The 14,697-nt window shown below is 37.6% G+C and overlaps 1 protein-coding gene and 1 long non-coding RNA gene across 2 annotated transcripts in view; one reads left to right on the forward strand and one right to left on the reverse strand.

The window, feature by feature from the left end:
* The window catches only part of SEL1L3 (SEL1L family member 3), a 33,582-nt gene that overhangs the window by 3,577 nt on the left and 15,308 nt on the right, over window positions 1-14,697 (forward strand). The window contains exons 2-12 of the mRNA XM_064653076.1: window positions 564-1,131; window positions 2,740-2,866; window positions 5,604-5,725; window positions 7,052-7,167; window positions 7,912-7,967; window positions 8,967-9,099; window positions 9,665-9,797; window positions 10,532-10,678; window positions 11,100-11,311; window positions 12,857-13,036; window positions 14,149-14,268. Of these exons, the coding sequence (XP_064509146.1) occupies window positions 564-1,131; window positions 2,740-2,866; window positions 5,604-5,725; window positions 7,052-7,167; window positions 7,912-7,967; window positions 8,967-9,099; window positions 9,665-9,797; window positions 10,532-10,678; window positions 11,100-11,311; window positions 12,857-13,036; window positions 14,149-14,268 (1,914 nt within the window). The remainder of the gene's footprint in view (window positions 1-563; window positions 1,132-2,739; window positions 2,867-5,603; window positions 5,726-7,051; window positions 7,168-7,911; window positions 7,968-8,966; window positions 9,100-9,664; window positions 9,798-10,531; window positions 10,679-11,099; window positions 11,312-12,856; window positions 13,037-14,148; window positions 14,269-14,697) is intronic.
* On the reverse strand, window positions 1,079-4,257 carry LOC135413401 (uncharacterized). The gene is made up of 3 exons (XR_010430212.1): window positions 4,103-4,257; window positions 3,922-3,995; window positions 1,079-1,165 (listed from the first exon to the last, which is right to left on the reverse strand). It is a non-coding gene; the product is annotated as an uncharacterized LOC135413401 (long non-coding RNA).

A 14,697-nucleotide genomic window follows, 5' to 3' on the forward strand; every position in this document is an offset into this window, starting at 1 on the left:
ACACTTCATGAATATTAATTCTTTCTCAGGAAACCATTGAGAGCTGCCTTAGTTGTTATTCTGCCCTTCAGGTACCTGCATGGTAGTAAAATTAGTTACTCTTTAAGAAGATACAGAAACGTCAAGAAGTGGCAATACTAGTGAACAATGATGGAATGAACATATGCCAGTACATTTTAGGGTACACTCTTTAGGCCTGATCCTAGGAGCATGTGTACATAGCATGATGTGTAAGTCGCTATCTTAGACCGGATTCCATTTGCGTAAGGGCTGAAGGATACACCCTGTAAATACAGTTTGTTTGTAGAGGCATGTGTAACTTTGAGAACTTGATGTAGGGAAGTTGTTACCATTAAAATCTTGATGGTAGCTCTCCAGTAATCCATGTCTACTTGCTGTGTGAAAGAAACCTCATATTTTGGAGTTAAAATATGGTATATAAACCTTCTGCTTGTGCAATGTTCTGTTATTACTCTGAGTATGTGAGTAATCATGTAAACTTGGATACTCTGGATAACATGATTCTCTGGCTAACATGCTTGTGTTTTGGGGTTTTTTTCCAGAATTTTGTGCCATCCTTTGGAAAGGAGACATTACAGACAACAGCAGTTACTCCACAGTTTGAGAAAAACATGGATTATGTGGACTTTATCCATTTAAACATTTTAGAAAAGAAAGTTCTTAACAATTCTGAGGTGTCAGTTCAGTATTTATGTTCTAAGCCTTGTATTGTCAATTTGGAAGCAGTAGCTTCCTCTGAGTTCAGGACTGGCGTACCAGTGTACAGAAGGAGATGGAAGGATGAGAAGAACCTTTATGTTAGCAGAACACGACAAGTACGCTTGAAATTTCCGAGCATCATGGTTTACAGAGATGATTATATCATCAGAAACTCAATAATAGTGCACAGTGTGATATTGTATGCATGGATTAGTCACAAATCAGCTAGCAACTATGATGATGAACAGAATGAAGACTACCAGGCTGCAGTTGCCAAGAATTACACATTTTTAGAGGCAGTTCCACCTTTTGAACGGCCATATAAGGACCACAAAGTTTGTCTTCAGTGGGGTGCTGACTATTTGTGGATGCTTCGGGCAAACAGGATACCTCAGTGCCCTCATGAAAGTGGTAGGTGTAATGTCACTTTTTTTTGCAGAGGAACCTAGTGGGACACAAATAACACAAATAAGCTGTTAAAAAGTGACTACTGGTAGTAAGTAGTAAATTTTACCTAGGATGGTTTACTTGGGAAACATTGTTGAACATGTAAACTTCATAACTGTGAGGTTACCCTTGCAAATGACTGAAGGCATCGAGCCCTTCAGCTTGTTTCATCATAGCAAGCCTGGAGATTTGTAGCAGCATGGCCTTCTATTTTCTAAGTGTATTCAAGCAACTTCAGTCAAAACCCACTGATGTCAGTGGACATCATTCCTTTGTGTTCAGAGAATTGTTCAGTCCCTTACTGCATTATTTCAGAGTCAGTTCTGCAGTTCGTGCATACATAATTCTCACACAGGTAATCTACTTCTGCTTAAGGTGATGGCCACACACCAGAAATACATTTTAAAGCATTATAGTGCACTAAACTTCATAGTACCACTTCCCCCTCTCCCTGGCAAACCACTATGGACAAGCATTTTAAAAGAAAAAGTAATAATTTTAAATAAAAAATTGTGTCATGCCAACTGTATAGACTATTGAAGCTCACAACTCTGCTTTCTAGATTTTTTTGAGTTCTGACTTCTATTTCTGCCTACCTATCTCTAGCTTTACACCTGCTGACAATTGTTTTTGCCATCAATGCATACTCAAAGCAGAACCTAAAAGGAAAAAGGTTATTTGTTGCTACACAGTTCTCTCCTAGAAAATCCCACAATGGTATTTGTGTCACTTATTTTCACTACACTGACTTGTAAATGCTCTGAAGAAGAACAAGAAAGCGATGATGTTGGTTCCTTCGGAGGCTTTCTAAAATGTTTGTTGGAGACAGCATATGACACCTGACAACACTGTGAAATATCTTATGTATTATCTAATTCTAATCTAAATCAGTATAACACAAAATAGGAGGAAATAACATTTTTTTCAATTTAGTTTCTTAAAATAAGCTTGTAACAAATTCCTCAGGGTTTGGTTTATTTTGTTGTTTTATTGGTGTCTTTTGTTTGGGTTTTTTTTGTTGATTTTGGAGTTTTTCTAAGCAATCTGATAGTAGATATATCATGGCCTTGAAGATTTTTCTCCTGTTTCTTAGGAGGGGCAGCTTTATCAGTTTTATTACAGGATTATCCATACAGTTAAGAACAAAAGTGGTGTCTATCCATACGTACAATATAGAGAGGTGCAAATGGAGAACAAGTCCAAGAGCTGTGGAGTAATGTCACACAGGCATAATTGAAGATAAAATGAGATTTAAGCAAATGAGATAAATGAAGGTTTCTTCCTTACTAACTGGTTCTTTACGTATCTAGTTTTAAATTAGTCTGTTCTTTCTCTGCTTCTAATATCAGCTGGAAATGAACTCCATTTCGCTTTCCATGGGTTATTTGGTCCAAGACTGTAATGTATTTAATAACAGCAAGTGAATTTGTGTTTAAGGACTTATTGAGGGTTTGTATTAATTTTTAATCTGTTTTAATCTGTGTTTTAAATGTTTGACTGTAGGAGTGTGAGCTAATTAATTGGTTATCAATGCTTTTTGTCTGGCAGATTAAGAAAGATTGTATTTTACAGATGGGGTCCAGATTCTTGAATTTATATATGCTTCCAGTGGGGAAAAAACAGGAATTGTGAAGAAATTTGAACAATTTGAAAATAGAGAACTTGAGACAGCCAGACAACATCAGATTGATTATCCCATGTAAGTATAGGCAAATAATTGAACTGGGCTGTACTTGATTATTGAAGGCTATAGAATGTGCTTAAACTCTTGGGCTACACCACAAGTTAAAGGAATACTGCCTAGTAATTTGAGAAAAGGTGCAAAAGTAATCTAGTTAGCAGTTCTTTGTGATCTCAGTTTTGGACTGGATTAAGCTGAACCTCAGAAAGGTACTTAGAGTAGGTGTCAGTGCGGTGCTATGCAAGAGAAGCCAATAGTGGGTGTAACTGAGTGGGTTAGGTACAGTTAGGAGGATGAGTTAGCTGTCATGATCAGGCTGCTTCCTCAGGACTAGCTAGCCTGGGGTTTTCTGCATTACAAACAGATCTGCATTTATAACATTATTTGCAGACCAAGTGCAGAGTAAGGTTTCTTGCAAGGGCGAGCAGCTTGGAGCAGCTTTATCCCTATGAATTCACACTCTGATTTATTTTGCGGCTGACAAGCCCTTAGTGATAGGATCCTCCGCCTAAATAAGTCTTCCAGCTTGACCTTACTCTATTTCCTTTCACCATCACTGTGTAAACTCTTCTACTTAGTCAGGAGTAAAACTCCTTAGCCTCTGCACACTATTCAGTTAGAGAGGAATTGCTCTTAAAAGATCATCTTGCTCTGCTCTTCTTCCCCTTCCCAAAACTGTCACAACTTGTCAGTCATATTTTGCAACTTTGGAGGACAAGACATACATAAATATACCTCTCTTCCACCAGATGCTCTTACTCTGAGAACATTATTACAGAAGTAGGAAATGATTGCAGGAACTGGAACTTGCCTGCTGGTTTGCATTTGGCCTGTGAGCACAGGAAGAGTGCTGAAGATGACTGGCCAGAGAGCGCAGGTTGCATGCAAATTACTAGCCCTCAGACTATAGCTCTGAAGCCATAACTACAGAGCAATTTTTAGCTCCTAGTTTCTTCAGGATGGGTGACAGCCTGCTGCCCTTTGCTCACCAACACAGTTGCATTCTGCTTCTGGCACTGAGGCGCTCAAGCTCTGGTTGAGAATACATGGCATGAATTTATGAAGCTCTTTACCTGATCCGCACAGTGTTTTCCTTCAAGTGATGTCTCCAGTACATGTTGTGGTTGCGTGACAGCCTGAGGTAGCTCTGTCAAGGAAGAGGAAGAGAGGTTTTCTTCAGTTCTCTGTATGTGAGCAGTGGTTCCCCACTGCACCAAAAGGTCAATAGAAGCAGATGAATCTAACTGAAGTTACTTGTTTGGGTTCAGTCAGGGATTTGTAGAGAAAGAGAGCTGGAGATAGACAACTGTCATTTGAGGTGGCTACCAGTGGACAGCCTGCAGCAAGGATAGGCTGGGACTGTAAGGGACTACTCATGCTGTTCGTCATTCTGCAGCAATGGGGAATGTGAAATGAGTCAGCGTTGTTCCAAACTCTGTCCCAGGAAATGTGTCCAGAACAGATACGGTCTCAGCCTGGCAATCAAGGCTGCGGCATTTGAGTTTGCTATATTGGCAGAGATGGAAGGTAAAAAGAGCGATATATGAGCATGAGCAGTATTTCTGGAAGCACAGTGTTTGCCTGTAGGTCATAACAATCAATATACAAGTGGTTGTGATTTACAAACCTTTCTACCTCACCATCTCTGGTGGAAATGGTGATACTAGCTATTTAAAGTGTAGTTTCTGTTAGGGAAAACTTAATCACCCTTGCATTTGTTTAAAGCAAGAGAACAGGTGCTAGCCTTTCAGATCAACATTGCTTTAGTTTAGGAAAACATACAAAGTACCGTGTTAAGCAACTTCTTAAGAGAGAAGCAATGCAAGCTGACCCAATGCTGAAGTATTATAAACAAATATTGACCTTTATTAATTAATTAAGAAATGCAAAAGCTGAATATCTTTTTCTAAAAGTCACTAAGAAAAGTAAACTATTTCATCAGATATGATATAGTTATAGTGCTTTGCTGAGTTGTACATTGGCGGTACAGTTTTTAAAGGCATTCAGCATTGACCTAACTGCTATGGCAATGTTACAGAAATAAGTGATCTAATTGCTGTTAAAAGCATAGAAGCAGATTTCATCTGGCACAGAGGAACTCCTTAAAATTAGATATTGTGGTACAAGTTCAGCTTTTAGTACCTCAACCAGCTTTGTACAGACATTTATAAGTCTTCGGTTTTTTATTTTGCGCTTCTCTGTAGTTTGCAGAGGCTCCACCTTTATTTATCCTGTGATAGCTCTGTGACAGCTATTCATAGCTATCTGTACTGTCCAGAGATTGGATTAATTTTTAGCTGCTACTCCCAAACACATTTTCACAGTTTGCTTTTAGTGTAGAAGACACAAAAGTTTTTACTGGCTTCAACAGTCAAGATGACAAGACCATGCATCTGGAGATTTTGTAGTGTAGCCTGCATGTGGGAGGTTGGCTCCAAGTTGTCTCTGTTGTATTTTCAGTTCCATGTTGATGTGGGATCTGGAAGTAGCTCTGACCCGGTATTCTGGAATTGGTTCAGATAATGCTTCCTTACTCTCTTCTGTCATTACCACAAAAGTCTGTGGTTAAAAAGAGATCAAAGGTCCGAGAGTGTTAAGTGTGGTTATTCTGAAGGTTTTCACTGCAGAGGATGTGTTCTGTTCTGAAGATTACATGTGTGAGAAAGTTTTGCTAAATTAAAGTAAAATGCATGCTTTTCAAACTAGAGAGAGTTTTCATCAGGAGTGGATTTTTTGTTTGCTTTTGCTCATGCAGGTTCACCGTTTCAATCTGGCTATATCTACTCCACCACTGTGAAAAGGATCTGTGTGGTATAATCTATTTTATTGATTTGAAAGAAATGTATGGTACTCCTGCCGTGTTTCTAAACGAGGAAGGTAAGGGATATTATTAATGGCTTTCAGAAGGGGTCTGATACAGTCTTTATAGATCTGTGCCTACGAATAACATTTATAAAAATATGTTATCAGACCTGATTCCTTGAAAAATGCTTCTTTTTGACTATAGTGTCTCAATAGGAGAGTAGCTACTAAATTAATAGGGGAAAACTGAGAAATAGTTGCACAGCATCTATTCGTGGCTCACTTCAGGAAATATCTGCTTTGTGAGGAGAATGGACTAAATCTTACAGACCAGGAACACACACTGGGATTAAACAGTCTTACCTCAATGAACAACCTTTGTTCTTATTATTAAAGTGTTGTTTTAAATTGTTCTTAATTCCTATATACATACTACATGAAATTTTTTTATAATTTGAAGTAGCCTTAGAAAAAGACAAAATGATTCAAGGTCTCGTCTGCATTTCAGTGTTCAAGAATCCCAGTCTGTTTCCCTGATCAAGAAAAAAGTTAAGAGGTAGTAGGACCATCTTAGTCTCTCAATGCTTGCAGTAAAGGACTATTCCTGCCAGGGAAACAGCTGGGAGCTGGCTGGCAGGCTCACAGAGGAAATAAGCATGCAGAGTTGTAAAAGTGTATACCTGGCTTTCTCGTAACACATTTTTCCTCCCTTCTTTGCAAGTTTCACAACTGATCTTTTCCTCTCTGTTATTTTTGCTATTTTCATTTTCTCTGTCTTGCTACCAATCTAGATAATTAGTTTATCCATTATAAACTGGATGCTTTTCTTTGAAGAACAAACAAAAATGGAAGTTATCAGCTTTATTATGATATTTGCTTGGAGAAGTTTTGCAGCCAGTTTTGTTCTCAGTGTTAGACTAGACTAGCATAATAGCCTGTTCTGGTCTTAAGAGCTCAGACCAGGAGTCTAGCTTCTGCAGGTCCAAATAGGGGAGGGTAGAGTCATGTTGTACTTGATCATTGCACTCACATGCCCCCAGTTAGTGTTGAGTGGATACCATTGTCTACTGTTCCTTTCTGCTTTTTACTGGAAGTCACATCTGCTTTCTGATGTTTGAGCCTCCCTGTTTGCCTTTTATTTAGTCTGTTTATCCCTCGGACAGTTGGCTTTCATTTTGTAGTTTCGTATGGGAGGCTGAGCATTAGCATCTGAGATGTGTAACTGAAATGTGGAGCATGTGTCTGTGGGATTCTGTGAGAGCTGATGTTTGGCTTGGTGCATGCCCAGATTTCTGTTGGTGATGAAGAGGATGAAGAGGACAGAATCACATTAGGAAACCCATTCTTACTGTTAATGTTTCTGTGGTGTTTATTTCCTTTTTCTTCCTTTGTTGCTGTCAGGTTATGTGCATATTCAGATGCATCTCGTGAAGGGTGATGACCTTGCAGTGAAAACTAGCTTCAGCCTTCCTCTGAAGCAATGGTTTCGACTGGATCTCTCTTTTAAGGGTGGGCAGGTATGCTTGGGTCAAGGCTGAGATGTGTCTTATTTCATTATGCCTCTGACAAATTCATTAATAGCTGAGACTGAGAGAAATACTGTAAATTGTACATGCTCACATACTAAAAGAATGAAAAATCTAAAACTAGAAGTTATCCGGGGACGTTCAGACATCCAGCTTTGGGAAATTAACTTTGATTGACTGAGTTGGATTGAGTGCACTTTCAGCAAGTGTTCCGATGACACCAGGCTGTGTGGTGTGGTTGACACACTGGAGGACAGAGATGCCATCCAAAGGGACCTGGACAGGCTTGAGAGGTGGGCCCATGGGAACCTCATGACATTCAACAAGTCTAAGTGCAAGGTGCTGCACCTGGGTCAGGGGAATCCCAAGCACAAATACGGGCTGAGCAGAGAGTGGATTCAGAACAGCCCTGAGGTGAAGGTCTTGCATCTATTGAGTGACAAGAATCATAGAATCATTAAGGCTGGAAAAGTGCTCCAAGATCATCGAGTCCAACCTTTGACCTTGTCAACCAAACCATATCACCAAGTGCCACATCCAGTCATTTCTTGAACACTTCCAGGGATGGTAACTCCACCCCTTCCAGGGGCAGCCTGTTCCAGTGCTTGACAACCCTTTCAGGGAGGAAATTTTTCCTAGTATCCAATCTAAACCTCCCCTGGAGCAACTTAAGACTGAAATAAATGTACCCTGTAACATTTCTTCTATTATAATTAATATTCTGTGTTCTTTTAGATAGAAGTAAGCAGTGTTGGGAAGAATTTGAAAAGACGTCATCATCAATCTTTTACGTAAGCAGCATTTTCCCCTTTGTGGAGGAATATGTTTGTGTGTGTTCAGATACAGAAAATGGCAGAAGGAGAGCACAAGTTTGTAACTGATATTCTAATTGATTTTCAAAATGTCTGTGGTCTTCTTCCACACTATGCTTTCAAAACCAGTTTGCATTACTGTGATTACATTGGGCATGAGCTGAATGTTTTTGTTAAAGCCATAAGCTGGTTAACACAGTGCATGATCCAGTACTAGAGTCTGAAAGCCCTCACTAGAAACTGATTGCCAGGTCGGTGTCGTTAGGATCAGTCTTCAAATGAAGTTTTGGCCTTATTGAAGTCAAGTTTTGCTGTTGCTGTGAGAGAGCTAGGATTTCACCAGTGAAATTGTTACCTGCTTTGCTTAGTTAGAGAGCAAAATTGCTACCAAAAGTATTCTTGCTCTATCCTTTATTCTAAGCAACTGAATAATTTTTTAAATGAATCTTTAATTGTTCCCTTTCACTATAAGTTAAGATTGACTCTTTCTTGTGTAAATAATTAAAAAAACCCACTGTTAATAAGAAAACTGCATAACAGTGAACTGCATGGCAGACTTCAATATTGTTGCTTCTCTGCTATGCTTAACAAACCAGAAATTGAAAAATTGTAAATAATAAATGTAGAATATAACTTAAATTTTCATATGCCAGTTTTAGAAAAGTGCAAGGGAGAAGTGAAACTGAAATCTTTGAGGTTGGGTAATGGTGCATAAAACATTAGAAGATACTTACAGGTCAGAAAAATAAAACACCCTGCTGGTTTGATATGTTTGTAGACAAAGGATTTGTTACATTTACTCCAAAATTTATCACACTAAATGGTAGAGTAGATTTTGAGAATAAACAAATGAACAAAGAAAAAGACACTTGCAATGAGTTTAAGACTGTCAGTTACAGGAATTCTGAGATACTAATTTCTTTTTTTCTTTCACAATGCCTCTAGATAGTCAGTTTACTTCTCTTTAATGTTCTCAAGTTTTAGGGAAGATTTCTATTATGATGACACTGCTGGATACTTTGTTCTTGGAGGCAGTGGATATGTAAGTGGTATTGAAGCATTCTTTGGACCTGTGAAATACTATCGTCTCAATGTGTTGGAAACAGATCAGGTAAGCAAAAGCACTGTTTGGAAATGTTTAAATATTAGCAGCCAACTATGGCTGTATTTTATTTTTTTTAACTGGAGTTCTTACCAAGTGATAAACTTGCTATAAAGCATAATAATATCTAGGAACACATTAGCTTTATTAGCAATATTAGTTGCCACTTCAAACACTAAAAGATAATGCTTTGGGCAGTGAATGTGTAAAGCAATGTTCATGAATCTATATTTAATAAGGACTTCTTTTCACTAATGCTTTGTTCCCACTTTCTGATGATACAGTATTGGACATATTAGATTAATCTATGGTTTTGTTAAAATTGGTGGTAAAAGTCACATGGGATTGGTCGCTTTTGAAAGTTCATCCATGATTTTTGGATTATGCTGACTGTTTAAAGTCATAGTCTGTTGTGGCCACCATTAGGTTGTCTAACACATGATGTGCCAGATAAACTGATTGTAGTGAATAATCTGTTTCCTTTTGTTATTTACCCACAACACTTCTTTCTAGCTGAGCGTAGACAACAACAGATACTAGGGATGACATTTATCCATCGTTTGCCTTTTTATAGATTTCTAATCCTCTTCGTGACAAAGACACAGTGGAACAAATTGAACTCTACTACGAGAGATGTATGGACATTCAAGAAATAGTTCATGAGTACAGATATATTGTAAGGCAAGGCGAAAAAGCTCACAGAAGTTGTAAGTGTTGATCTATGACACAGGAATTTTAAACTGTCATCCTTGGAGTCCTGTTTGCTTTCCTTTTAAAAGAATCTGGATATCAATCATCAAAAGTAAACTTAATTCAGCCATAACAAGAAAAAAATGCAATTTCAAGAGTTTAGTTTGTTACTGGTAGCTAAAACTGTGGTTTTGTCCCTGCAAATACTTTTGTACTGTGAAATACAAACTTTAATCATCTTGATATGTCTTCTCTAATAAGACAAGTGCATAAAAGGAAAAAGAAATACTTTCAAGCTTACATGTAGTCTATACAATTGCCTTTCTTCCATTTCTTTTTCAAAATGACCCTAAAGGCAAATGTATTTTAAGCCCTTTCCCAAAAATAGATGAGTTTTGCGGTAATGTTTCTGCCACAGTTGCCTAACGGTCTGTAATTAACAGGTTTATATCAAAGTATCCACTTTAGTGAAAGAAAAGTAACGTGTCTTAAAATGTGTGCTGAAAACAAGCCCATGTTTCTAATTAGCAGTCAATTGCATGCATTGTGACCAGAGTATGGAAGAAGAAATCTTAATGTATTTTTAAGTGGTGCTAGCTATAGGAGTTTTTAGTACTGCTGTGTGTCAAGAAGGTGCCCATCTTGTCCATGACTTTTTAGTTTACCCTAGAAACATCATTTTCCTACCAGAAGCTTGTTTTCAAGGCCGGCAAAGTCAACTTTCATATCTTAAATGTATTGTTTTCTCTAGGTTACTATGAAAACTATTATTTGGAGCTGATTCACAAATATGGAAAAATATCCAAATGCGATGCCTTCATGTGGGGAAAAGAGCTCAGGGAGAAGTACCACACTTTGTTCAAACTGTTACAAGAGATAGACTTCAGTAGTCCAGATGGTAATCATGGGGGGTTTTTTATTGGTCTTGAATAACTCCACAATATATGTCATGTAAGTTAGTGTCCTTTGACTTCAGTTCATGTGTTATACCTTTTTTTTTCACATCAGCTAACTTAGTAAAGGAATATCATGTTACAATACGCTGCAGATGAAAGGATGGCTTTTTAGGTAGAAGGAATCATAGAAATATCCTTATGTTTTTAGTGGTTAGTTACTTTGGGGCGGTTTTTTTGATTTTTATTCACCCTTCCTATTCAATAATACCTTGTATTTTGGTTGAATTTTACTTGTCTGCATTGAGAATACCGTTCAGCATGAGAAATAACAGAATCTGTCTCAGTCCCATTAACTTAAGGAGGGGAAATCCATTCCTAATTTTAACTCTTGCAATAACTGTGCATCCTATATTTTATTTTTAGTGTTAGAAGATGGAAGTGATACAGTTGTAGAAGTTGGCCGGAGGATATTTGAGAAGGTTGTGAAAGGTCTGTCCAGTGCCAATGGCCTCAGCAATATGGGCTCCTCTGTCCCTCTCCTGATGGATTCCAGTTGTTGTGGATACCATAAGGCTTCCTATTTCCTTGCAGTTATATTTGAAACGGGGCTCGGTGTGTCCGTGGATCGTATAAAGGTAGTATGTTTAGTATGTGTGGTTATGTCTGTGAAACTAATTACCTTTAAGGGCAATTTAGAAATGGGATGAATTTGTGATCAATTGAATTAAAAAAATTGAAATGGCCTCCAGATCCAGTCAGTGGTTGAAGGGATTTCCCAGTAAAGCTACTTGTAAATAACTTGATAACAGTGATGTCTTTATGAAGTCTTGGTGGTCGGAATCTTTATCCTGCTCATCCAGAACAAGGAAAGCAATGATTTAGTAAGACCTGAAAATGGTGGTAAAGTGAACCATAAAGCATAGAATGTACAGCTTTTCCTAGTCATTGTGGAGCTAGGATGAGGTAATAGCCCTTGAGACACCCACAGTCATCTGTAGATGGGTAAGAAAAAAGTCTTACATCAGGCAAATCTCATAAATTGGAAAAGGTGCATAGTACAGTCAGGAAAGAAGTCCCTTTTTACAGTGTGCAAAAATGTGGCACTATGTATATTATGGTCAAATGATTAAGGGTAACAAAAGTAGAACAGTTTACTTTTGGAAAAAAGTGACTGTGCTTCAGCTGAGCAACTGCAGAGTATGTGAACTTTGACCTTTTAGGCAGGTTGCAAATAACTGAAATGTTTCCATGTGATTCAGTTTCAAGGTCAAATAAAGGGAAGGTGTTTATATGTCACGGGAAGAGGGCAACACTAAAATCGCCAACAGATATTTCATTGTGATATAATAGTATAATATAAAACACTCATTAAAAAATAGCAGATCTGCCTGTTATGGTTACAGGACACTAAATCAGCAGAACCTCTGAGAGGCCAATCAGAGACCTCAAGCTCACCTGCAATTCTTCAAACACAAGAAACCTTAGACAGAAACCTTCTTTATACTCTAATTAGGGAATATACCTAGTGGTAATTATGGAGGCTAAGTCATTTCATCATTGGATCTGCTTCAGATAGCGTAGGAAATAATTTAATATCCAGCACAAATAGAACACCGTTGTTTTTAAATCTATACAGGTGAAAAATAATAGTAGTGCTGAAAATGGTTTTGGGCAAATGTGTGGTACATAGACTAATTAACATGTTTCTCAAGGGAGATTTGTGCTGAAACCTTATCAGCCACAGGTCCTGTCCTACTAGTTCTGTCAGATCCCTAGGGTAAAATTCTTAGGTGCTGTTCATTAACTTCCATATGTTTCCACTGAATTCACTGTGAAAACTCCACTTGGCATCAGTGGGACTAGTTAAGTCACTGCTGGGTATAAAAAGTGTCAGAGTATAAACAACACTGTAATAAAATGACATTAAAAAATTGCTGCAGAATAAGTGCAATACTTCCAAAGTATTTACAGTCTAGCTTTTCTTTCAAGTCTTTCTATACATAGATAAGACACTTTAACTCCTTTGGAGCTGTTCTTGCTGTAACTGTGTTTACATGGTATAACTAGTATATCAGCTACCACTATGAACACTCTGTCCCCTGTAAATCTCCTGGAAAGTGCTAAACTTGTGAGATGTGCAATGAATTCACTCTTGTTTATGTCTGTTGATTTTTTTTCAGGGACTGCTGTATAGTTTGGTTGGAGCTCAGGGGAATGAGAGACTTGCTATGATGAATCTTGGCTATAAACATTATCAAGGCATTAATAACTATCCACTTGATTTGGAGCTGTCATATGCTTATTACAGTAATATTGCAATAAAGACATCACTGGATCAACACAATATAAAAGGGGAACAGGTAAAAGAGTTATAACTGCATCTGAATTTGTTTTCTGTGCAAATTATTTTTCACGTATTAATATTAATTGTGTGGCCAGAACATTTTGGTCTTGATTTACAAATATTAGCTCATCTGATCCATGTCCCTGCCAATGGCAGAGCTGTGGGACTAAATGATCTTTAAAAGTCCCTTCCAACCTAAATCATTCTATGATTTGACGATTGTTACAAAATCCCCCAAATTATATGTAGGTATCATTACTTTGTTTCTTAGCAAGGGGGAATCAAAATCAAAATTAGGCTCAAATCCTCAGAATTGTCCACATGCCTATCTTTCATTAAAGTCTAATTGTTTTTCTTGGGCCCGAATTCCTCACTCAGATTTTTAATTATGAATATAATTGGATGTGTTTATTAAGCAACTGATCTGCCATTTTAATAGGCAAACATAATGAAGTTCATGCAAGAGATAAATTGTCCTCTCCATATTTATACGTTTTCTATAATCAAATGTTGGTTGTTAAATAGTTACCTGGTAAAGTTACAATAAAATGATTTTAGAATGAGCTACTAAACAAGTGGTAACACAGCTCTATCTGTAAAGAATGTTCAAGGTAGATTAGTGCTAGAATCCTGGCTTATCAGAAAGAATGATTATTGTACAGAAAATAGAGAGATTTTGATTGCTGAAAATCTAAAAATCAGCCGACGTACCATGGAGTTCTGTGGGGCAGGTCTTCATCAAACTTTCTGCTAGCCTTTTTTATCTTTTGGAAGAGATTTTTATAGAAAGTAGAAAGTCTTAAAAGGCTTAAAAGCACTTCTTTGTCATTGTTACTTGGATGTAAAACTAAAAGATGGATTGGGGTTTCTTTTCAGTTGTTGATATCTTGGTGTACCTTTCCAGTGTAGAGTGGACTTACATTTTTGTACTGTAGCAAAGTAGTGTTTTTTACATTGAGTGTAAGAATAATTAATGGACTGGTCATCAGAGGAGTGATGAGAATTTTAAAACCCAGAATGGATCATGAATTTTTAGGGCTAAGCAGGAAATGGAAAGCATTTTCATTTTGGTAGCAGATCTGTAAATTCATTGTGTAATAATTTTTTTTCTGTTCACCTACTCTTCAGGCATTTGTTGAAACTATAAGACTGATGGATGATGAACTGCTAAAAGCCCAAACAAAAGAAAATGGTGATGTCTTTATGTGGTTAAAGCACGAAGCAACAAGAGGAAATGCAGCTGCACAGGTATAAAGTAATAAATTTCCTCTTTCTTGGTTTTAGACACACATCAGGTATGTACATCTATAGGATTAGTAGAAAAGTGCTGGAGGAGAGTGAAGCAGACAGATGTTTTCTCTTTCTACCCAGAATTGCTTCTTTTTTATGAGCTTGAACTATTTCCCATGTTTCTGTCTGATAGTATCCAGTAACCATGAAAAGCTAAAACGATGATGCAAGGCAAAAGGGAAGAGTCGTCAAGTCTTGGCAACCTCCTTCTCTGATCCTTTTCCCCGGGTTTGTATTTGATACAGTGCAATTCCTGTTGCTGATCTGAGACCAGCAGCAATAAGTGTAATTCTGAGCCATTTACGTGCATCAAATCTGTGTTTATCCCTTATCTCTGCACTTAAATCAATCCAGACTTCTGTGATACTGACAGCTGTAAAAATATCC

The sequence above is a fragment of the Pseudopipra pipra genome, chromosome 4 (assembly GCF_036250125.1).
Source record: "Pseudopipra pipra isolate bDixPip1 chromosome 4, bDixPip1.hap1, whole genome shotgun sequence".
In the NCBI taxonomy this organism is placed as follows: domain Eukaryota; kingdom Metazoa; phylum Chordata; class Aves; order Passeriformes; family Pipridae; genus Pseudopipra; species Pseudopipra pipra.